Source organism: Myxocyprinus asiaticus, chromosome 14 (assembly GCF_019703515.2).
Source record: "Myxocyprinus asiaticus isolate MX2 ecotype Aquarium Trade chromosome 14, UBuf_Myxa_2, whole genome shotgun sequence".
Classification (NCBI taxonomy): Eukaryota; Metazoa; Chordata; class Actinopteri; order Cypriniformes; family Catostomidae; genus Myxocyprinus; species Myxocyprinus asiaticus.
In genome coordinates, this window is record NC_059357.1 from 27,045,631 (window position 1) to 27,071,860 (window position 26,230).

General features: G+C 37.5%; 1 protein-coding gene across 1 annotated transcript; it reads right to left on the reverse strand.

The window, feature by feature from the left end:
• Positions 1-4,030: 4,030 nt before the first annotated feature.
• On the reverse strand, positions 4,031-25,172 carry LOC127451843 (ADP-ribosylation factor 1-like). The gene is made up of 5 exons (XM_051716820.1): positions 25,091-25,172; positions 10,929-11,086; positions 8,390-8,500; positions 6,435-6,559; positions 4,031-6,313 (listed from the first exon to the last, which is right to left on the reverse strand). Exons 2-5 carry the CDS (start codon positions 11,074-11,076, stop codon positions 6,152-6,154), a joined length of 546 nt encoding a protein of 181 aa, XP_051572780.1. The 5' UTR covers positions 11,077-11,086; positions 25,091-25,172; the 3' UTR covers positions 4,031-6,151.
• Positions 25,173-26,230: the final 1,058 nt, after the last annotated feature.

The window sequence follows — 26,230 nt, forward strand, 5'->3', positions numbered from 1 at the left end:
AAGAAAAGAAGAAAGTTTCTTGAAGTTTTTTTAAGCATTAACAGGTCCTTAGGTCGTCTATTTGTTATAAGTGTTGGTTGACTGACAAGGCCCAAACCTCTCACCTGAGACTGTGTTAAACAGCTCTCTCTAGTGGTGGCTTATATATGGAAGGTCAATGCAGCAACACAGTAAAGCTAAGAGGCTGTGCAAAACCCCAAGTTAGGGTGCTCGTTGTGGCGAAATGCCTTTCTCTGTAAATATTTTGAACTAAACAATTGAGCTGAACTGAACCTAAATTGGTGCAACCCCTGAAACTGACTGTAAACCAGAGACAGTACATGGAGAGAGACCAAAAAATAAAACAGCGATGCTCAATATGGAGACAGTAGGAATGAAAGTCCCGCCTATCAATTAAAAGAATCCATCAGCTTATTGAAAAACCATCACCCGTTTACTTTGTGGTTATAGGACAAGCCTCAAGGTATTTTTGACCCTGATTTCAGCTAAAGAAGTTATGATACCATTGTTCTCAAACTGTATTGGTGATTTGACATATGGTCTCCCAGCCTGACCAACAGACTAGAGCCCAAAATCCCTCTAAAACCAGTAAATATACCAGCATGATCAGGCTGGGAGACCAGATGGCTAGTTGAAGCCATTTTGCCACAGTTTGGGACATTTCTGTCTGTCCTCATTCAAGTAAATCAGAGCTGTACTTGCATGCCTAGAAAATAGCTTCTAGACCCCAAGGGCTTTACCAAGATGGCCGCTAAGTGAACTTACTTGCCTTAAAGGGACTGTGCTTGAACTCCATAGGATAAACATTTTCCAGCCCTGTCTGTTAATGTGCACTACAGTCAATATGCTGAGGTGTTAATGGAACACACCAGGGAGTAAGAGAAAATAGTATTATCCTTCTGATCACATACAGCAAGTCTAGTTGGAAGAGTATCTAATGAAAAATCCCTCCTTGTCTCTCCTCCTTTTCGATAATGCTAATTAACATCTTTAAGGTAAGCAGATCCCAGGAAACATCAAAGCATATGATTAAATTATCATAATTTGTCCACTGGAAGTCATTATCTGCTGATCATCCCAAATATCAGTCACAAGGATTGGGAAAAGAAGGGAGGAGAGATGGGCGGAGAGACGCAAAGGAACATAGGAGGATGAAAAGAATTACTATAGAAAAAACAGAGAGCGAAAATTAAAAGGGAAAATTGGAAGCTCATGATCTCATATTTCACAAAAGCTCATTTGCAGATTTATGCTAATGGTTCTTTAGCTTTGCTAGTATCTGAGTGACAAGGGGAAGCCTTTTACAAGAGTGAAACGTTCGCATAGTATCTTTCTGGATGTGCAGGTTTTGCTGTGATGAAGGTTAGTTCCTATAATGTGTTTAATGAAGGATATAAAATGATTTCCCTTAATTATTCTGCAGTGATGAAAGTCAAATTAAAGCATAAAAAAAAAAAAAATTAACACAAATAAAATGCAGTTACTTGCCAAATGGCCACTTTATTAGGGATATTATGGCTTGAATCGAATCCCTGCTGAAAAAAACAAAACACTTAAACCAGCCTGTGGTCTGCTGGTATATAGCCAGTCAGCCACATGTTCTCTCATCTGAAAAGTTCCTAAAACCATCAAAACAGACTAACTTAAAGGAATATTCCAGGTTTAATACAAGTTAAGCTTAATCAACAGTATTTATGGCATAATATTGATTACCACAAAAAAATCATTTTGACTCGTCCATCCTTTTCTTTAAAATAGACAAAATTCTGGGTTCCAGTGAGGCACTTAAAATGGAAGTGAATGGGGCCAATCTGTAAAGGTCTCAAAAGACATAAACAATATGTGTTAACATAATTTAAGTGTGATAAAATTGCTTACAAACCTTTATTGTGTAAAGTTATATTCAATTTGACAACACTTCGTTTTAACAGAAAAATGAATGTGTGCTTTTTTAAACTTATAAGCTACACATTTCTGCCTTTAAACCTTCTAAAAATTGGCCCCATTCATTTCCAATGTAAGTGCCTCACTGTAACCTCATTTATTTATTTATTTCAAGAAAAGGAGGGACAAGTCAAAATAATTTTGGGGGGTAACCAACATTATGCCACAAATGATGAACCCAGAATATTCCTTTAACAAGCTTGACCAGGCTTGAAGACCAGCTAACCACCTTCAAATCAAACAGTCTACTATAGAAAACATCCATCTTCTGACAACTTCTATCCCCTTTGGAAAATTTACTATCTAGGATCTAGTGTTTTTCTCCAGAACTCCATTTATTCACTACATCAAGCAACCAAAATGAAAATATGTGGAACAAAATCATGATTCCTGACAATAAAAATAAATTCAAAATGTAGTTTTGTGACCTGTAAGAAATACATATGGCCTATACATTTTCTCGATTCATCCACCATTGGCAGGTGTTGCAAAAATATATTTTTAATTGCTTAAAAAAATCAATTACTTAGGATAAGTGATTAATATTACAGTAGCCAGTGTTGTGAGGGTTACTTTTGAAATGTATTCCACTACAGAATACAGAAAACATGCTGTAAAATGTCATTTGTAACATATTCCGTTAGATTACTCAAGGTCAGTAACGTATTCTAAATACTTTGGATTACTTCTTCAGCACTGGTAGATTTTTTCACTTGTTTTGACTATAAAAATTCTGGAATACAGTTACTTATATTTTGTATTTTAAATACGTAATCCCGTTACATGTATTTTGTCACTCCCCAACCCTGACAGTAGCTCCTTTGGTTTAACAGCCTGAATTGGATGAGGTGTTCAAACTTGAGTAATCTTGAGCTACATACTGTAACAGGCTACAACTTAAAGTTCATTTAAACCCACCTGTGCTTAATTGCTAGATGAACCATCAATTCACTGACTTAGTGCATTCTGAAAACAGCTGTAGCTGTCCATAAAATGATGAGCTGAATTTGCATGTGGGAAAACAACCTAAAGTAGGTAATGAGAAAATTGGCTACGCTTTGAACTTTCTTGCCTGAAAGCTAATAATTATATTTAGCACAAAAACAAAGATAACGCATCCATACATTGCGTAGTGGTGACAGTGTCGTGATCTGGTGTTTCATTTTTAGTAGGAGGAATTGTAAGCTGGTTTGCATCCAGAACAATATGGGTGAAGCACTAGGTGGAGGTTTTAAATAGTCCTTGTGGAGAACTTGCGTCATGTGTTAAGATTCCTTTCCAGCGGGACCATGAACGAAGTGAAACGCCCATGAAGGAACTGAGCTGAATGAAAAGGAAAGTATATTTGAATGTCCAGTCTAATTCCAATATGGACTGTAGCCTGGATTTTGGATGTCTGCTTGTAGCTCATCCTCCTAGAATTTGGGAGACCGTATGCCTGATAAATGACTGTCTGGACAGTTAAATAAGGATTATGTGAGATATTTAACGATTATCTTTTGCCTTGATAGAAATAAAACGTAGGGCTCTCTCTGGTGGTGTGGAGGAACGTCTACAGACACAGATGCTGCACACCTGTACAGTAGTTCAACTTTACAGAAACTGTATCAGACTTTGCAGTTGATGCTTCCATAAAAGCATAATCTAAGCTTCTTTTTACTTGCTTTCCTGCGATTAATGAGACCCTTCTCTCTTTTTAGCTCGGATGATGTGGCCTGTCATGCTGCACTGTCTGCATTTGCAGGAGCAAATAAAATAAGTAATTGGGTCACTAATAGTTATGGCATGATTTGATGTGAGTGGTTGATTTGCTCTTTTTCTTCTTGATTCAAATTCTACACTACACTTAATTGGATTGTGGAAAAAAAAAAACTTTCCACAAACCATAAACCCTGTCCTGTCACCAATCAGTTTGCTGACCAATTTTGAACAGTTCTGCAGCGCTGCCTCAAGATAAAGCAGATTACAACACAGGCAATCTACAGCACCACCAATTGGAACAATATAGAAAAGTTGGATCTTGCTATTGTAAACAAAACAAGGTAAAATAAGTGAAACCCAACAATAAAGGAACAATACATGCAACTGTAATAGAGATCTCTTTATTATAGTGCATTTATCAGATGTTACAAGATGGGTTTAAAAAAGGCTAAAACAAAAAAAACATTATGAGTAAAGGAAAACAAACATATGCACACATTCTTTGCTTTTGTTTTATTTTACAGAATTTTTTTTTCTTCATCAAAGCTTCACATCTGAACATAGGGTAGCTAAATTAAATTTGCAAGCTAAATACATTTTCATACTTAAGTTCATACACTTTAATTACTTGTCATAGATGATGCTTTTTCAAATAAATCTTTATCTACTACAGTAGATCTGTATAGTAATCATAACTAAATGGCCAAAGAACATTATTAGAGTTATGAAACTTGCTGACTTTTGGTGACAGAACGAACGGGGTGGGAGGTGTTGCTGTCCAGTTGGACACAAGTTGAAACATCAATTCCTTTGTGAGAGGTCAGTACAGGGTTAGGACCTTTGGGGTCATCCAGAACATGACCTTAACAGCATGCATGTGCAATGCTGTATTCAACACTGCAGTAGCCTTTGGAATATGAAGGAAAATAAAATTTGTCAGTTTTCTGGATAATGAGAAGATGTGTGTACACGCTCTTAAAGTGAACACAGCCTCTCTCTGCTGGTGCTTATTTCTATTAGTGACATGTTGAAAATGAACCGGTGCATCAGGTAAAGTAGCCATCAACAGATGAAGAAAGAAATATGAAACATGGGACAGTGAGCATTTCCCTGTCAAGTTACTATAGAGTTTGCATTTAACTGCAGCTATTCTGAGTCTGGGAGGATCTGACATGCATTTCTCTTATATCTCCAACAGAGAACCATAGATAAATCCAGGTATGCCTAGATTCAAGCTTTGTTCTGTTTCCTGGGCAACTTTGTATCAGTCGCACTTTAAGATCAGTTGCAGATGTGCCTGGATGTTCAGCTTGTTGTTATTAATCAATCAGGCAAAAAAAATAATACATGCATCCAATAAAGCCCTTAGTGGCCTTGCCTAAACGCTCAGATTCTGACAGTATTTCTGACACAAGAGACCACAGTAAACTGGAGTCAGGAAACCTTGAAAGAGACCATAATAACAAAAAAATAATCAATCACAACAATAAAAATAAAGAAAGAGCTAAAAGAACCACTGGAGTGGGAGCAGCGCTCAAAAGGCCTCACTGCTCCTGCAGAGGGCGCTCACTCCCTCTACAATCCCAAATACACATCACTCCTGCTTCTTACATGGCAATTACAACACATGTAAGGCTGTTTGTGCCTGGGATCCAATTTGATGATCATACTACAGCATTTCCTAATTTGTCTGGGTTTGATCATGTAACTGCAAAGCTCTATGAGATTCAAGAGAGCAGATACACATGGTCAAAGGTTTTTCCAACAGCCAATGGTATTAAGACAACATCAAGCTGTTTAACATACTAACTTGTAAACTAAAGGTCTCACAGGCTTGTGCTTACATGCAGTAGGAAACGTGAACTGGTCACAAAGCTACATGTGACACACCTGAAAGCCTTAGCATGATTTTCAAAAAACGTGAAGAAGAATGGATGGAAAATGTCACTTTATTGTCTGATTTTTTCCTTCTTTTTCCCAACCTGATGCAGGTTACAATGAGTTTTATCAAATGTGGGGATCAAAGAATGGCAACTCATACCTTGTAACATTTTAGTCATGCGTGATTGCTTTCAACATTGGGAAAATGAAAATCAGGACTGTAGTCTTATTTAAATGTATTAGGTAACAAATATTTAACATCCTGGTTCATTCTTTACGTGCAGAAAACCACAGGAATCAGGAGGGAGAAGGGAAAGGGAGAGAAAGAGAGAACCGTGCTGTACTCCGAGTGTCTATTTTGAAAGGCACAGCAAGGCTGCTCCCACCCTCAGTACACACACACACATATACACACACACACACACACACACACACACACACACCTCTCTCTCTCTCGCATGTGTATATTAGACAGCACTGGGCAAAGCCTCTGACATTTACAAGACTGGACAAAAGAAAGAAATGAATAAACTGGGCAACCGGGTGAGACTCAAACCAGTGCTGTCACTCTTTACACACACTCGTACACACAAAGCGCTGACAGAAGAGGGGAGGGTGGAATGGATCATTTAGCGTTTTTCAGCTGGTTGGAGAGCCAGTCGAGCCCTTCATACAGGCCGTCTCCGCTGGTGGCGCAGGTGGCCTGGATGTACCAGTTACGGTGACGCAGGGAATGAAGGCCCAGCTTATCTGTAATTTCTGCTGCGTTCATTGCGTTGGGCAGGTCCTTTAGGGACACAGACAGAAGGAGCGGTGCAGTCAGTTATTGAGCTTTCTAAAACAGAGCCAAAAATGAACTGTGATGCAGCTTGTGTTTACAAAAATAATTTTGTACTGCTCTCTCTTACCTGTTTGTTGGCAAAGACAAGCAGCACTGCATCTCTTAACTCATCCTCTGCCAGCATCCTCGTCAACTCCTCCCTTGCCTCGTTCACTCGCTCCCTATCATTACTGTCCACAACAAAAATCAGGCCTGTGAAAGAGACAGTGAGAGAATAAGGGCAATTAAACTATGAAATGGTTAATGCCTGGTACACTGTGTATTAGGGCTGTACCTATACAATCACATCAATATTTTGCAATATTATTTTTCAAAATTGCATTAATTCTTATATAAATATTTTTAAATGGTTTGCATTCATAATCATATCCTAGAACTCTAAATAAGTTTGTCAAAACTGCTTCTTTGAGGCATCATACTGGACAAAAAGTGAAACGGACTATGTAAGAGAGATTACACTCCCTCAATAGATACACAAGGTCTCATGCATTTATCACTGTTTCTCTCTCTCACGTAAACACATTTTCTTTAAGGGGTACTATTTCATTATATGTATACTTTCATTGACAACGTTTGCATGCATTTAAGAAAGGTTTATTCCAGGGATTTTGAGAAAGCGGTGCTCTTAAATGTCATGTAAACGAGAACGCCGATTTCCTTACGCTGTTTAAGGGATTAAGAGAAAGCGGTTTAACACACCTAGGTTTCTCTCAGAGAACGCAGCTTAATGTAGCCATGTAAATATATAAGCAAGTGTTCTATCATGTACGTGAACAGACTGGAAAACAAACGCATTGGATGGAGACAAACATCAAGTCAACACAGCAGAAAGAATTCGACATTTCTCGGAGTACAGTGTGAAAAGCACGTACACTATAAACTATACCCATTTACACACACCAATGCAAAATATCGACGGTCCCTCACGTGTGTATATGCGCTCCTATATTGAGGGAATCCTGAGTTTAATGTGAAAGGGAAACCCCATTCTGGTGCAGATTGCAACAGAAAGTTACGGAAACAAACAGAGCAACAACTCTGGAATATCTGGATATAAAGCGAAGCAACAGAGATAAAATAGTGAAGTCTTCCTCAGATACCATGTTTGTCATGTACAAAAGTGTTGCGGGAAAATTACATTGCTGTGGAGAAAGCTGCTTACTGACCAGGCACATATATACAGGAGTAAAGAGTACGCCGCTTATACAGTGCATGTAACTGCAACGCTGCTTACTCACAATACACCGCTTTCTAGCAATAAGCCAATTTCTAGTGTACATGAAAACATAGTCATTGAAGTTACACAGTAAAATTATTTCAGAATTTGTTGTAAGCAGTAACAATTGCGCTCCAATTATGATATTGGGATTCATTGCAATGTATTGAATTGTAACCTTTGTATCACAATGTGAGGATTCGTTTAAGGCAGTTGGCTCATATACTCACGCCCAAAGTATACTTTGGACAGGCGCGAACGCTTGGTGTCTGCTTACAGGACATGTGATGCAAATTTCGTCATCAGCACAGTGCTCGATCACTGAACGTGTGCAGCCCGATTTTTCTAACCGCGCACTCTGAACGCACAGAATGTGCATGCGCCTGGAACTATTTGCACTTAACAGTGGGTCCACAAGGTGCCAACACTCACTGAGCCTTTGCTGTCACGAAAAAGTGCTAGAAGAAGAGGTAATTGCTGCTAAACATCAGGAGGCAAAGGTGGAAACAACAAGAGTTGATGTGCATGTCAAAAGCATGTGTGTGAGGAGGTCAGGAGATACCTGCATTTGTATAACTCCAGTCTGAAGGAATATAAAGACATCTTTATGGGTCTAAACTTCTGAAGTTAAATAGTCCAGTATCTCATAGCAGTTGTAGGGTGCATGCGCCAACAGCTTGTATGCATGCACAGTCAAATTAAGTATACTTTGAAAGGCTCAACCTTACGCAGACGCTAAGCGTTCGAGTCAAAACCGAATTATACTATGAGCTTCAGCCTTACTGTGTGTATGTGTGGACACTGACCTTGTGTGTTCTGGAAATAGTGCCTCCAGAGAGGCCGGATCTTGTCCTGACCGCCAACGTCCCACACCGTGAAACTGATGTTCTTATACTCTACTGTCTCAACGTTAAAACCTGCACAAAGAGATAACATTGCTCAAAGAGAGAAGGTCAGATGGAATGAGAGGTGAGAGGGCATGAACTGTTTGTGGCTCATACCGGGGCCCCACTCTAATAAAACTAAAGCCTGAGGGCAAAATCTTTTTACCATACACACACACACATACAGAGCGCACAGAAAGAGATAGAAGGATAAGGCTGGAAAGGCAGACAATGGAATGAGAGGCAGAGGGAAAACAGCCACACTCACAGAATTAAGGAAGAACAAATAAGAGAGTAAAAAATAAAATCATGCTAGATATTGCTGTTATGCTGTACTCTGAAAAGATCGAAGGAAATGTAAGGGTTTAACTACAGCAAAAGCTGCTCACTTTTCTATACTATAACATCATGAAAATAAATGGGGCCAATGCGAGTTCAAAAAAGGAAAACAGGTGCATCTCTACAAAAGTGTTACAGAACAACAGCTTAAAAGTTAAGAGTAAGAACCTATTCACACCAAACCTGAGCCCAATTTGCAAGACGAACTGCAGACGAAAGGCCCATTCACACCAAAATCGAGAACATTTTTAGAAAAACAAATACACTCCAGAACAATAGGTGCCTTTTTTTTTTTTAAACCGTTCTATTAAGAATTAACCAAAAGGTGTTCAGCTTGAACAAGCACACCAGCACCAGCTCCACATCCATCTTCAAAGCAGGCACTTAGCTGTGCCTGAAAGGTAACCCCCCGGTAGCCAAAGTTTCACGAGAGTTTCATACACTGTTAGTAAGGTTAGGTTTAGGGTTTCTGTGTGATTCAAAATAAACACAATAAACAGTGTGTGAACGTCACTTGCAAGACATTGGGAAACCGGGGGGTTACCTTCTAGACACAACCCCGGTTCCTGGTTGTTCTTCTTTAGGTGTTTAATGTTGGTTTGCCAAGTAACACCACCAACGCACTGGAATTTGTTGCTGCAGCAGCCTGGGATGCGTGACTAAAAGCATTAGCTCATTGCTTGGTCAGCTTCGTAGTCCGAATGAAAAGAAAATGGATTGCTCTCCATAAAGAAAAAACCCTTCAGATTGCCGGGAGATGACTTGGCGGACCCGGTGTGAATAGCGCCATAGGACAAAATGTTTCCTATTCAAAAGCTCGTTCACAACGATCATTTGCATCGAACATTCAGGGCTTGGTGTGAACAGGCCATAATATCTCCACCACTAGCGGCACCAAATTAGCAATTTCAAACACACTTCCGATCTGCCATTCCTTGGAAAACAGGTAGGCCCAATCTAAACTCATGCCACTGTGATTGAGCCAATTAGGGGTGGGCAATATGACCAAAATTGTTTATCACAATATGAATAATTTTATGATGATATAGTACATTTTTTCAAAAAAATCAATACAAATTTGTTTATATATTAAATTACAATATGGTTGTCTATTTTTGGATAATCCAATCAGTGAATTAAATACTTTATAATTGAAAACTACTTTTATAATTTTCTCTTTATTTGGAACTTGACAAATATACTCAGTTGAAAAAAACAAAACACAACTTGGTTTTAAATCAACCACTAAATTTCACATTATGCCACAATTCAGTCTATGTTGTTGACCAATATTATTATTATTATAAACTTTCCTCAAGAAACTCAACATCTTCTCAAAGCAATGCAATAAAGAAAATAATACATAAGTGAAAAAATATCCAAAGAAAATAAACCTTTTAATTAAGTCAGATATACTATAGTGTATATGAATATCTGAATGTAAACAGGGTCATTTTGTTTCCTAATATCTAACATCATTGGAACATAATTTTAGTAAGAGTAATGTTGTTTAGTTTAAAAATCTTTATTTTTGGCACAGGACAGTGTTGCTGCCATTTTCCTCATCAGTGATGGTTAGAATGTCGGGCTGTCTAGCCGTTTGAGATTTTTGACATCCTTCAAAGTGCTTTAAGGTAAAATTAACTTAGTAGAACTCAAATGGGTCACGTAAGTTTTGTGGTCTTCGCCGATTTTGAGTAGCACTATGATCCCGCTCTGTGCTCTCCTGTCTCTGAAGCACAAACATTGGAAAGCTTGCTGTACTTGCATGCGACTCATGTAAAACACAGATATGCGTGTCAGATGAGAAGCATCAAATTCAATGGTTGTCACTGAATTTGCGGACTTTTATTGAGATTATGCTCGGAAAACCCTGTCTGCCTACTGAAAGATATGCCGTGCACATGGATATTTACATATCGCAATATACACGATATAGCAACATCTCTATCGATTGACACTTTATATTGACGCCACGATATATGTCGTCAAATAGTCCAGCCCTAGAGCCAATGCAATTCGGTTTGGTGCTGATAGTGGCACAAAAATTACAATCTGTATGCAAGATGATTTTGAAAGACTGCAAATTATGAATGTAACAGGGCATGTCAGTGCTACAGACCGATAGTGGGGATGGTGGTGACTATCTCTCCAAGTTTCAGTTTGTACAGGATGGTAGTCTTTCCAGCAGCATCCAACCCCACCATCAAGATTCTCATCTCTTTCTTCCCAAAGAGATTCTTGAAGAGGCCTGCAAACATATTCCCCATTGTGTCAGATCTGTGGAGAGGAACATTGAGGGTAGGTGGAGTTATATCGCAGTATAATAAATTCCTTATGAGACACATTCCAACTGACATTATTGGTCAAACTATAGAGACGTCTTTTTAAAACTACTTTTTTTTTTTTTTTTTTTTTATTGTCAAAAAAAAGAGTCCATGAGAAATGAAAGATGTTGCAGGTCATGACTTGTCAGTCAACCACCCTAGCTTTGAGTCTCCCTCTCAAACAGAGATTTTTAGTTTCTGCAGTGTGGTGTCAATAACAGTGACAGAGCACAATCACCAAATTTAAATAGCCAACATTTCACTGCTGAAACCAAGCTTGTCATGAATATAGGTTATAGTTCAACCACATCTGTTAGTGAGGAAACAAGTAGAGCTCAAAGCTGATTCACCATATGAAGAGAAAAGACAAAAGGAAGGAGAGGCACAGAGAAACAATAGGCTCAGTAGTGAGGTGAATGCAGGATGCCACTGGTAGAAAGAACAGTACTGGAGGATAACTAGAAACCTGACCAACCTGTAAGAGGAGACACCTGCCCTCTGAATTAATCAGAGACAGAGAGAGGGAAGGCAAACTTGAGAGACTGGCCCACATCGATTGAGTTACCCTTTAATCCGAACTGTAACTCAACACATGAACTGCAGTTTTAGACAAAGAGGACTTCATATTCCTATTCAGACCAAACACTCTTTAAAATCATCCATTTAAACAATGATATGGTGCAGGAAGAAGTGGTAGATTATTCCCAGGAAAGTGACAACTTTCAGGGAGAGTGGAGACCAAGCTGATCCCAAGGACAAATGGGAATGACAGCTGAGCTTACACTGCGAAACACAATGTAGCATAATTTCATAACTGCACATCTTTAATGCCAATTTGAAGAAAAAGCAACTAAGATTCTTTCAAAATACCAGAGAATTGCAGCAGTTCAACAACAATACCTGTACTCAGTTTATTGTGTCTAATTATGGCACAAAGTTAGGAGCCAAGAATGGTGTGAGAACACACCCATGTTGTGATGTCAAAGCTGTGTCCTCTGAGTAAAGCAAGTGAGGGTGGGGTTTCAAATGCAGTGAGTTGGAACATACATTTCTCAACACAACAAAACTACTTCACAGACCTCAAACTATTTACATATATTAAAAAAAAAAAAAAAAAAAATTTTTTTGTTGTGGACTCAGGACCCACATGAAAATGACTACCTCTGAGACTTAAGAGATATTTTCCCAAAAGGAGACATACTGAACTGTCACAGGAAATGTACAATAGGAACAGGTAGGCAGAACTTTCTGAAAAGTGAGTGGTGAAATTTTACAATGGAGAAAGGATAAAGCTGGTTTTTATTAGCCATAGCATATACCTGCCACAAATTAAGTCAACTATATTATTTACAAGAAACAAAGAAGTTTAATTATTTAGTGGAAAAGGTAAATTGAGAAGCTCTTCTTAATGAGGCTGTTGCAGTCATTACAACTGCACAGTAATCTCTGTCAAGTGAAAATAAAGCTGGAACTTCAATAGTAACTACACTCATATTACAGTATGTACATTTACATGAGCAGTTTAATCGAGCTACAGCTGGATTTTGCATAGTCAAGATGCAGTCTTTTAGAGCCAGGCGATTTGATGATATATATCATGGCGACAATATAAAGTGTCATTCGATAGAGATTTTGCTATATTGTGTATATTAGGGGTGCACCGATCAATCGGCTACCGATCTAAATCGGCTAATCTTCATCTTAAGTCTGTGATCGGCCGATTGTGCCTAGAATCAGGGCTGATCATTTTGGAAGCACACATGCACTGTCACATACAAGGTCACAATGACCTTTTGATTTGACAACAGAACTATTAATAATTGTTTCAAAACAAATGTTAGCAATTCACAATTAATTTAATTTCAATGTAATTTTGGTAACTTTATAAAAAGGTTCCATTCGTTAACATTAGTTAATGCATTAGGTATCATTAACTAATGTTAACTAATACAACTTTTGATTTTAAAAATGTAAACGTACATGTTGTAACTAGCATTAAGTTCATTAGTTCATGTTAACTACTGTAAATGTTAACAAATGGAACCTTTTTGTAAAGTGTTACCATAATTTAACTGTGTGGGGTATAAACATATAACTGCACAATATAACTTGCAAAAGTGTGGCAAAGGGCACTTCAAATAAAATAGGTATTGGCCGATCTTAGTGTTAAAAAAACAACAAAAAAAACAAAAACAAATCAGAGATAGGTATCTGCCTCAAATTTCCTGATCGGTGCACCACTAGTGTATATCGTGATATGTAAATACCCATGTGTGCAGCGTGGGCTTATCCATCAGTGGGTAGGGCTTCAAGTGAGACTGAGAGAACTGAAGAAACATGGACAGGGTTTTTCTGGCATTGAACAGTTTTCTGCGGCCGCCCAAGCAAATTTCATGACCTTAATCGCGCGTTTGGCACTTTAAAAGTGCTAAATATTCTTCTCATCTGACACGCGAATGTTTCACGTGACTGTGGCGTGCACTGTCTCTGTTGCTACAAAGTGCACGCGAATCCAGAAGGCTTTCCGATATTTTTGCTCCAGAAACAGGAGAGTTCAGAGCGGGATCACTCGCGCTACTCAATCATTTTTGACCCAAGAAAACCCTCCCAAAATGACTCCCAAACAGGTCAAGAAAATGAAGAGGAGCATGTTATAAAACAGGTGCGACATCTGTGGTTCGCACGATGATAATCACTAGTAATACTGTACAAGCAATCTGTTTTATCACCTCAAAATGAAGCACCCAAAAGAATATTATGAAAGCCAAAAGATGAACTCTGTATTAATTCAGTTATTTATTTATTTTGCAAAAAGTGATAAATATTTGATATTTATTTTCTTCAAGAAGTGTTTATTTTCGTTGGATTTTTTTTTTTTTTACTTATGTTTTATTTGTCGCATTGCTTTGAGATCTTAAGTTTCTTTAGCAAAGTTTATAATAATAATATTGGTCAACAACATTTTAATCTGAAATGTGGCATACTGTTGTATTTAGCATTTTGGTAAGGTTGATTTTTATTTATTTATGTACTTTGACATAGTCTTGTTCCAAATAAAGAGGAAGTAGTTTTAATTTATAAAGTATTTAATTCACTGACTGGAGTTCCAAAAATAGGCATTACAATAGAGTTATTTTATATATAAACCAATTTTTATTGATTTTCCAGAAAACTTTTACTATATCGTGATATATATCGTTATCGTGATATAAAATTACTCATACCGTGATATTAGATTTTGGTCATATCACCTACAGTCTTTATTTGTCAGTTCAAGTATACATGACACACTGCGTAATCCATTTTATTTTTTCTGAATTCCTTGTTTTAATTAAAATGTATCATAAAAAAAATAATCTAATGGTATTTTGAAAAATAATTTTGTTTTTAATTTGATTAAAATTCTATGAATTCATTTTAATTAGACCGTTTTTGATCAACTGAAGTGCTTCAGTTCCTCACAGCACAAACCAAAACACAATATTGGAATTACTTTTTTTGTGTGTCAAATACAGTGCTGTACACAACAGAGCACCACAGTACTAATGAAAGCATTGATGAAAACCTTTATTCAGTACAACAGCATTCTTGCTTGTGAGATTTTGCTTAAATATAATGTAATTGTTATCATCATTATTATTATGATTATTTATTACTACATTTAATATTACATTGTACTACACAGTAGTAGTATATTTCAGGAGGAAATGGCATAGTTTATCCACCTCACATAAGGGGTGCACCATTTCTAAAAATACATTTTCAAACAGCCATATTTTATAATAGCAAAAGAGGGATCAAAGGACTATTTATTTTCACTTTATTTTAACAAAAATCATTTTCCAGAGAGACAAGGGATTATCAGAAAAATTTGCACTTTTAATTATAAGAGCCACATTTATGATGTTGCTGCGTTTCAGCGCTGTGTCACTCAAGCAATATTCATTCAAAGAAGTTGATACTTTCTGTACCAAGATAACTTATGTTTATGTAAAGTATGATGAACAAATGGTCTCCCTTCATTACTTGAAACACTTATAAAAATGAGTTACGTGCGTGACCATTACAGAGGCTTTATATCAATTCATATGTATGTCAATGAAAGAATCACAAACCTCCAACGCTCGTTCTTTACCATGATGATTCTGATAGATCATTGACTATTGCATTGATCTGTGACATGTTACAAGCTCCTGCATTTATAGCTAGCATTTGGGAAGGGACCATTTTGACAAACTTTGCGATTTGAATTGTAATATGATAAACAATCTAATATTGCTGTGCTACTCTGCGTGTTCCGCTTATTCTTTACTGGGGCAGGGAACCACTCGTTTGCACAGTGCTGTCTGAAATGGTCAATTCAGACTTTAAAGGGGCATTCAGTAGTTCTCTAGCTAGTATTAGCATTGCTCTTCTTTGTGTACTTTAAGTACCGATGTTACAGTTGTGTTAGACACTCTGCTGACCCCGTCAGCTTTGAAATATCAATTGCATCTAGAAAATGTCGGCGTTTGAGGTGATTTCTAAAGTTATTTATTACTCCTATAATATAATTGCTTTGCCTAAAAACAAATGTCAGAAATCAAGTGAACATGCTTCTACTGCTTAGAGCCGCTGTATAACAGCCATTAGCAAATGGGTCTAAATCCATGCTGTCTTCAGTCATGAAATTCAATGAACAGGTTTATTAGACGTTGTGGACCTTTATAGAACTCTTAGCTTAAAGGCCCAGATATACTTCATATGAAATTGAAGAATGAACGGGTGATGTCATTTTGAACAAAATCTGTCCAAAAAAAAAAAAAGGTGTTTTTGTGTTCGTTTCGGTGGTTCGGAACCACTCTAAGAAAACTTTTTTTTTTTCTTGCTGCCATTGGTCCATGTCATCGGTAGATGTGACCTGAAGCTCCACCTACTATTTTGTTTACATTTTTCAGTCAGTATTCAACGTGAACACATTTTTTTGTTTTGTTTAATAAGTCTACAAAAGGAATCCATTTAAAATCTACTCAAATACTCTCATGTGCCATCTGCAGTGAAAAAGGCCCAAATATACTTCATACGAAATCAAAGAACGAACAGGTGTGATGTCATTTAGAAGAAAATCTGGCCAAACTGACAGTGTTTTTGTGTTCGTTCCAGTGGTTCGTAACAGCTCGCCTGGACAAACTTTTAGGACAACTTCTAATCGACTGCTTAACACCTTCTTACTGCCATTGGTCCACGTCATCGGTAGGTGTGACCTGGAGCTCCACCTACCTTGACGCGACAGCTCATCATGTTCAGTCAGTCAAAATCAATCTACAAGAAAACACCGGCGTGGAGAGTTATTAGCAAGCTACCTATATCTTTACGATCGTTCATGGAGAGAAAATTTCCAAGACCATGTCATGCGATTTTTTTTATTTGTTTAATTGGTCTACAAAAGGACTCAAATCTACTCAAATACTCAAGTGCCCATTCACTCATGTGCCATCTGCAGTGAAAGCCATTTATACATCTGCCCAAAGTAAGATATGCCTATCATCATTCTTTTGTCTTTACTGTGCACATTAACACTTTTATACACAGATCTTTGCAGCAGTATCAGCAGTGTTACCATAAATTACAGTAATCAGCGCTTATTATGGCCACGTATATCATGTTAGCGCATTAGCATCATGAATTCAAAATGTAAACGGGACAAATTTTCCACTGTGTGTGTATATATATATATATCTCTCTCAGTGTTTCCCATTAATTACCTAGACTGTGGCAGCCCGCCACAGTCTAATTTGTCCCGCCACAGTTTCATAATGAACCGAAAATATTTTTACACTTCTCATGATAACATAAAATATCTCTAACATTGTGTTTTGCATCGTTGCTTCGGCAAAGCATCTCTCACTCCCAGTCAGTTGACTGACATATCCGGCTGCTTGTCGTGAAAAACAATGTATAACGTATGTGTAACGTTATATCTAGCTAGCTAACGTTAGCTAATTATCTAATGTTAACGTTATTAACAGCGGCTCTGACAACATAACTATTTTCAGCATCTGAGGAGCAAGTTGGCTCATACTGTAACATTAGGCTATTTGTAATGTTAACTAATCAAGTTGAAGTAACGCTACTGTTTCAACTCCGTCTCGTTTACCATGCTTTGTGCGTGTGACTTTTTTGCTGTGTCATCACCATTTATAGCTATACAACCAATGTGTTTATGATTAAATTACTACTGGAGCACAAAATTGTTTACAAGAGCAAAGTTCTTCATAGATCTAGCATCTTAATTTTGCTTTCAAAGTGCACCAGATTGATGCATTTAACATTAAAATGTACAAAATGTTCTTACGAAGGATCATGTCCCAGACCCCCCTAAAGGGTCCGAGGTCCACCCACCACTGTATATTACTTAAAATCATCACTGTGTGGTTAAAACAGCTTCTTTTACTGACCTCATTTGAATTTTACTCAAAGAATGAGGCATAAAGTAATTGATAACACATTTTAATGTCACATTAGTTTAGGTTTTACATGTAGCATCCTCATATTTAAATGCTCCTCTAAACGCCTCCCACGGCGGTGTGGCGGATGTCTGAATGTTCTCATACAGTATACCTTGTCCCTTCTTTTCTTAAAAAAAAAAATAAAAAAAAAAGGAAGAAAATCGAGGTTACAGTGAGGCACATACAATGGAAGTCAATGGGATACATTTTTGGAGGGTTTGAAGGCAGAAATGTGAAGATTATTTTATGAAAGCACTTACATTAAATCTTCTGATAAAACTCATCTATTATTTGAGCTGTAAAGTTGTTTAGGCTAAATCATTGTTTTTACAATTGTATTAGGGACAAGTCGTAATTAATTTTTGTGGTAATCAATATTATGCCACAAATGCTGCCAATTGAGCTTAACTTGTATTGAACCCAGAATACTCCACTATTGTTTCGATCTTTTCTCCACTGTGCAAAAATGAAAAAAACCATGCATCAGATATCATTATTGCTGACAGTTTTTTTCCCCCCACTGGTTTCAACAGAATGAACTAATCATGCTGAAACTGAAGGCATTTAACTTAAACCCCAGCTTAGACTAAGCTATATGATGGCCCTATTCTGACTCTGAAGTTTTCAGCTTCACGTAGTAACTAGTGGTCAACCAATATATCGCTGAGGCCGATAAATCGGCTGATATCCTGACTTTTTGAATTATCGCATCGGCCAATAAATTTTCTCCTCTGACCTATTTGTTTCTTGAGGGTGCCAAGAATCGGCTGCTTGCATGTGAAGTGATTGAGACATGTAAATGACCAGTCACGGTTCGTTTTGTTGTTACGTGCCATCATGTTACTACAATAATAGACCGGTGTGCAACACAGTCTCATTTAAACGGTCCGCATATCAAAGCCGCGGCAGATGCGTTTGAGCTCATAATGTTACAGTGCTCGCCTGTTTCATTCTCCCTCTCTCTCCTCAACAGTTCCCTATAACATTTAACTGTCTTGTCTAATGATAAAAAGGCAAATATCAATAAAACTAGTATCCTATACCATCTGCAAATATGCGCATATCTCATTTAAACAGATAATAATAACCCACCCTCACACAACTTCAGCATCCTGTGGAGCGCTCATTTATTTACCTCTAAAGCATGTATTCTAACAGTCTCTCCTCAACAGTTCCCTGACACTTTTCTAATGATAAATGGCAAATATCAATAAAACTAGTATCATATACCATCTGCAAATATGCAGATATCTCGTTTAAACAGATGTAATTCACGAACCTCGCAAAAATCCAGCATTTTTTTCCTCTGAAGCATGTATTCTATCAGCCAGAATCAAAATTTCAGGATCAGGATCAAAAGTTCCTCTGATTCACAAATCATGACGACAATCCAAGCAGGCGATCCAGACCGTTTAAACTGTCAGGAGATTGAGGCTTGTGCGCTCGTGCGAACAAAGTCTTTCTAGCAAGTCAGTCCGCTGTAGGCCATGTCTGGAACGCTCTCGGGAGGCTATTTCCAGTCATGTCAGTGCAGCTCCTATCTACTTGAATGGAGAAAGATCAAAATCTACAAAACGGCTGGTCAAGATTACGATCAAACATATTTCAAATCAGCAGTAAAATCTGACAATACAGGTATCATAGGTGGTGCTTCTTTACCTCAGATTACACTAAAAAAAGCAATTTTCCCAGCTTTTATAGCTAATGCGCATGCGCATTCTCGAGTTGATTGACAGGCGATGTCTGTATCTAAAAGGTGACTGGCTCTTCTACCTGTTAGGTGGGACATCAAATCTACATCCACTGACCGTTGGCTGCAGTTGGGCGTTCTAATTGGGCCCATCTCTGCTAAATAGTCGCTGGTGCAACTTCAAAGTAAAAGCGCCTCATGTGTGCTATGAGTAAATGTCTTCTTCACTATGTAATGTATGTACAATTGGTTTGATTCGGGTTTTTTTGAGAAAATGAGATTGCTAACGTGGACATGTCATCTATGGTTGCTGGACAACTGTGTGTATTGTTATTTCCTTCTTCCTAATATATTAACAATTTATTAATGTGCAAATAAATGACTAAAATGTGATGACTAAACAGAAATCTGACGAAACTGCTATCTACCATTTAAAATACAATATTTTTTTTTTAGATTCTTTTTTACAAAGTTAAAGTTTTGTGTGAAATTGAGCAAATATAGTGCTAAATAAGAGTTTATTATTATTTATTTTTTTGCAATTTTATGTTTATGTTATTTACTATATTAAATTGTGTTATATAACAGCATTGAATCGGCCACCCTGCCCTCTGGATATTGGCATCAGCCATTAAAAAAAAACTATATCGGTCGACCACTAGTAGTAACGTTCACATACATTGAGCTGCTCCTATGTAAAAGTATAAACGTGCCTCTAAAGGGAAGATCCCCTTTAATTTTCAAACCCCAGTAATTGCTTATGACAGAATTTCACACATATTAAATGCAGAAAATGTTGATTTTTGCAGAAAGGTGTAGTAGCAATCTACTTTCCAGACATTTGGTAATGAGAATGAGAGACAAGCATCAACAGTTTGCAGTTAATGCCTGAACTGAAAATACTTTTGGTAGGCTTGTCGCAATTATTAAATAATCATCTGATCTAATAATAGTATCAAATGACTGCGATTATATTGCACTTCTAATTCCAATCACATTTTAATGCCCAAATAAGGGAAGTTTAAGCAAATATATAAATGCCATAAATGGTGTGTTTGTGTATAGAGATCTACAGATAATCTGATTTTCCAATATTTTTTCCGATATTTAAGCATTTTTCTTTAATCGGATATCGTTTTATAATATCGGATCCACTGATAACTGGCACCTTCTAGCGGGAGTTTCTGAAATTGCACGCAAAACGGCCATTGCAGCAGTGCGTGTGAGAGGAAACAATGCTGAGGGTTGTTCACAGGTAGTAACTACAAAGTAACTTGCTTTTGCAATGTATTGCTTGAATTAATAAATGTTATTAAATGTAACTGCCATTCATGCTCTAGTGAGATGTGTTAAATAAGTGCTTGACGTGTAGTTTAAGCGCTAAAGAAACAGAGACGAACTCACGTAAACACAAATCCTGCAAAGTCCCAAAGACATAACATTACTTCCCATTAATCAACGAGTCTTGGATGAGTGCATGTTGGAAATATAACGGTTTAATTTAATACTCCACTGTGTTTAATAGTCTGGTATAGTTGCCGTTCAGGTTGATGCTCATGTTCCATTGGAATGACTGGCCGTATGTCAGAATGGCCACCATATACCAGCACAGTTTTTAACAAGATCCACTTGTTTAAAATTTCTTAAATTACATTAACATTTGCTATTAAACTTAATTTCGCTATGAATCATAATCTACGTGATTACAGCTCTGTGTAAAATGTATTATCTCCGCGACAACGTTCAAATAAAAGTTTTACGTAAACGCAAAGACATTCATGGGGCAAAATACTTGTCACAATAGTGTGTCTAATATAGCTTTGTGTCGGGTGACAATGAGAGCATTGATTTGATTTGCGTGTCATTTGCTTCAAGATAAGCTGCAGATGTGCTGCTCACTGTAAAACAAAAAATGTCATCTCTGTCAGCAGGTGTTTCATGAGGCAGCTGCTATAATCTAGAGATCGACGAAACATTATTAATAATTCTGATACCTTTGGGATGGACTTTGTAATCGTAGCATTGTATTTATTGTCTTTCATTTTCCTGAGAATGTATACTTATTCCAGCCAACTATTTGCCTTTAGCCTATTAAACAACACCTAAACCTTTAATCTGTAGGTCTAGTTTAAAATGTAAGGTTACATTTAAGCAATGAGTCCCTTGTCATTTATGTTCTCCATTTTAAATCATAGGTTGTCAAATTATTTTGAATATAATTAGTGTTGTTGTAATTATATAAAAAAACATGGTATGTGATTATTATTGTAAAATAACATTTTTGCACATTTTATCTCTGTAAAATAATAATAATCATAATAATAAATAATAACAATAATAATAAAAAAAATGTTTAATTATCGGTTCTGCATATCGGTTATCAGATATGTAAACATACAAATAATCGTTATCGTATCGGTTTTTAAAAAAATCAATATCGGTCGATCTCTATTTGTGTATCACTCAGCTGAACTCAGAGCATCACCGAGCCACACTGCAGACATCAACCAGAGCCGCTTCTGTCCAGATGAGTGCGTGAATCTTTGTTTATACTTTCACCTGGCACCGCAGCACGTCTTGCGCACGCATCTCTCAGTGGCTTCAGGCATTTATACTTGACACGCACCACAGCTGCACTGTTCTCCAAACGATAGTTGGCAGTGCAGAGAAAATATCAGCTAATCCAGCAGGAAACCGCAGCGAAGAAGAGCTTTGATGAATTTTACATTTATCTAGCCAGGTATTATAATAATAGTTCATGTTCACTGGTCATATGCAAGAGGTGAACAAAATAAAAAAATTGAATCATTAGTACGCTATTACACTGTCCAACAGTGGTTAAACTCAAGCACTTTTATTTATTTACAGATACTAGTTTTTTATATTTTATAGTCAAGATAAGTTTTACATTTAAAATAATTCTATAAACTCCAATTATATTTAAAGCATGAGCTGTTCACTTTAGTGTATTGTTTAGACCTTTTTATTCAGTATATAAAAGTTAGTGGAAAAATAGGCTCACTTGACTTTTTGAACAAGAACAACTGAGGAGCTACAACAGGTAATTTTGATGTGAAAACACTGTCCTATTAACATTATTTCGGTAGTTTTACTATGCCTCAAAAGCACAGGCACATCTGCCCTGCCACTTTCCTCGCCAGCTTATTCTATTTCTGTGGAGTCAGTGATAAAATGATGAAACAAAATCTCAAAGGTTTTGCTTCATGCGAAATAAGGGCTTGTGGGTTTAATCAAAGTGCATTAAAATAACATGTAAAAAGTGAAGAAATTAAGGCAGAAATGTTTTACTACTGCATAATATAAAAATTATATATATACACTGAACAAAAATATAAACGCAAAATGTAAAGTGTGGGTCCCATGTTTCATGAGCTGAAATAAAAGATCCCAGACATTTTCCAGATGCATTGATTAGATTAGGGCCTAATGAATTTATTTCAATTGACTGATTTCCTTAAATGAACTGCAACTCAGTAAAATCTTTGAAATTGTTGCATGTTGCATTTATATTTTTGTTCAGTGTGTATATATATATATATATATATATATATATATAAAATAACATGAGTTCCAAAAACAACAGTGTAAATACAAAACTGACCAAAACTAAAGTTGACTAAAAGAGACATATTTTAAGTATTTAGAAATATTTTGATATTTAAAACATTATTGTTCATGTCAGTCATAAGTTTTTAAAGCCTTAGAAGGTAATAATTTATCCCTATTTTCTTATTTTATTTATATAGTCCAAGTCAAATATGTAATATTTGTAATATTAACAATTAGTCGTGAAAGCCCTAAAATAGACAATTAATTGTCATGATCGCAATTATTTGTTTGACAAATCATCAGCCAAATTTCATAATTGTGACAGCCCTAACTTTTGGCTTAGTTTCATCCTTTCCCTCCCAAATTTGGAATGCCCAATTCCCAATGTGCTTTTAAGTCCTTGTGGTCGTGTAGTGGTTCGCCTCAGTCCTGGTGGCGGAGGATGAATCTCAGTTGCCTCCGCGTCTGAGACCGTCAACCTGCACATCTTATCACGTGGCTTGTTGAGCGTGTTGCCACGGAGACATAGCAGGTGGAGGATTCACGCCATCCACCGCGGCATCCACGCTCAACTCACCACGCGCCCCACCGTGAACGAACCACATTATAGCGACAACGAGGAGGTTACCCCATGTGACTCTACCCTCCCTAGCAACCGGGCCAATTTGGTTGCTTAGGAGACCTGGCTGGAGTCACTCAGCACACCCAGGGATTCGAACTAGCAAACTCCAGGGGTGGTAGCCAGGGTATTTTTACCACTGAGCTACCCAGGCCCCCTTTGTCTTAGTTTCATTAAGATCCTAAAACAATTCTGTACTTGACAATGCAAAGCTTTTTAAACATCTCAATACTCAATACTATGTGGACTGTTGTAAGAGACGTGAAACATGTCCATGCATCAAAAAGTAGGATACTTCACCATTCACCTACATGAAAATATAGGCTAATGCACATCAAAAGTGCAAGAAAAAAAAGTCACCAGTCTAAAATGGTTCATCTTTACCATGACCCATTTATGAGGCAAACTAGGAAGTGAGAGCACAACAGACCTTAGAGAAAAATCACATGACAACATTTGATCCCATCCACATTTTCAACGTTGCGACAGACACACGGTCAATTAAAGCAAGAAGTGCTCAGAAATCAGCACATCTGTCATTCATAACTAGCGTTGACTGGGAGGGCTAGGCTTGCCTACGAAACACCTTACAACTGAAAACAGCAGTAGTAAAATGACGCTACACAACGAATAGCATGTACACGTCATTGCTCTAGTTTTCCTATTTAAGTCTCAGTCTGGACAGTAACTGAAGGGGGTTGAAATGAATCATTTATCGTGAACACCTATCTCAGATTAGATTTTAATCGGAGTAAAGATAACCGTTCGTATATATTCCAGTGGTCACCCGTTTACAGTCTCTCGCAATATATGATACTAATACCATACCACTTCACACTGCGTCATTAATATACATAGTCATTCAACAAAATGGCACGCGTATAATTTCTAGTGAACTCCCTAAAACAGTGACACTGGTCTGTCTCCAGACAAAAGCCGCAAAACACCAGCAAGAAATTAAGAACACTAGACAAAGCGGTAGGAAGGTTCTAATTAAGTCTAAACTAAATAAGTCTAATATCCACTGCAGCTCAGAAACACGGCCTAACAATGAATCAGATAACCCACAGTGACTGACTATGAGTAGAAGTACTCTGCAGACTGTGTACTTCCTCGCTCACTCCAATCTACTCTGCTAAGCGATATGAACGAGAACGATCTTGTGACAGTCAACGAATCAATCAATCTACACGATTATGAAGTAAGCGTTCTAGCCTAATCTGCTGCCAATGTGCTAAGGGCGCAGGCGAGGTAACAAGATCACTCTACTGTTTACTAGACTGCTACATATTTTATCCAGTCACTCCTGAGTGACAATACCACCTGCGTAGACGGCAAGAAAATACGTTAACACGTATAAATGAGTTCTGAAAAGGCCTGATTAATATGATAAGCAGGCGCGAGCCGGTTCTGCAGTTACACATCAGCTAAGCAAACATCCGTCCGTTAGCCTCCCTGACTAAAACGACCATTTCAAAACGGAGGTCTCTTCCTCTGTTGGTCAATTGTGGACGACGTTCAAATGTAACGGGCTCGCTTTAACATATCTCTGAACAACAAAGCAAAGTGTGTCGTTACGGCTTTATTTACCTTTTGGTGCAATTTCGCTACAATTTTCCGGTTCTCCTCGTCACCGCTAAAAAACAAAATGGCGTCTTTCTCTTGTCCGAGGACAGTGGCGTCATCGGCCACGCCCTCGCATACATTTTGTCCAATCATATTATCCAAAGTGCTTGCGAAAGCCCACCCTGTTAACGTCATCGTCCAATGATTGCCCCGTGGGCGTGGGGGCAGATGTACGCGTGTAAAGGCCACCTCCTCTCCCCATGCATAATGAAAGAAGAGTCGACCTGTTTTAGCCAGAGCTCTTTGGTTTTAGCTAATGTATGCTCCCGATGAGGGCCTCATGATGTCAAACCGCGCTAACCAGAGGATTGCGTAATTACAAAGTAAATGGTTAAATGACAGATTGGCTGCTTCGAGGTGTTCTTCGTCGAATGTATGAGCTGATACCCTCTAGTGGCAAAGAGACTGCTGTGTGGCAGGTGTTCATACTGTAGCAAGTCACAAAAACAATAGTCCACTAGATGGTGTAATATGTTCTCATTATTGACTCGTTGAGCAATATGTCATTAAGGAGTCTGGTCCAGTCAGCAGAGGATGCAGTATGAAATTGATTGAAACTTCAAAGCTATTGTGAGACAGGGTGCTCATCTGCTCCAGCAGTGGCCTCTGACCATTTGAAAGCAAGTTTTAGGTTACAGTTACATTTGTACTTTAAAAGTTAGGTGTGTTAGCATTAAAGCTGGAGACCTAGAGAATATGCCCTTATATTAATTAAACTAACTTTATTCATTTAAACTTCAGGAAGGAGAGATTTCGTTCAAACTGCATTAATAGTAGTGAAGAGAAAAAAAAGGGCAAAACAGCATTTCTCTCTGACCTGAAAGATCCATAAAGGGATAGTTCAACCAAAAATGAAAATTCTCTCAGCATTTACTCACCCTCATGCCATCCTAGATGTGTATGATTTTCTTTCATCTATGGAACACAAACAAAGATTTTTAGAATAATTTCTCAGCTCTGTAAGTCCATACAATGCAAGTGAATGGTGACCAAAAGAAATAGAAATAAACCTTGTGTAAATTGTCAGCTTTACGCTAAGCTAAAATGCTATTTCTAGCCATTTTACATGCACATGTTACCAGGCACAATCATATTTTTTTATCA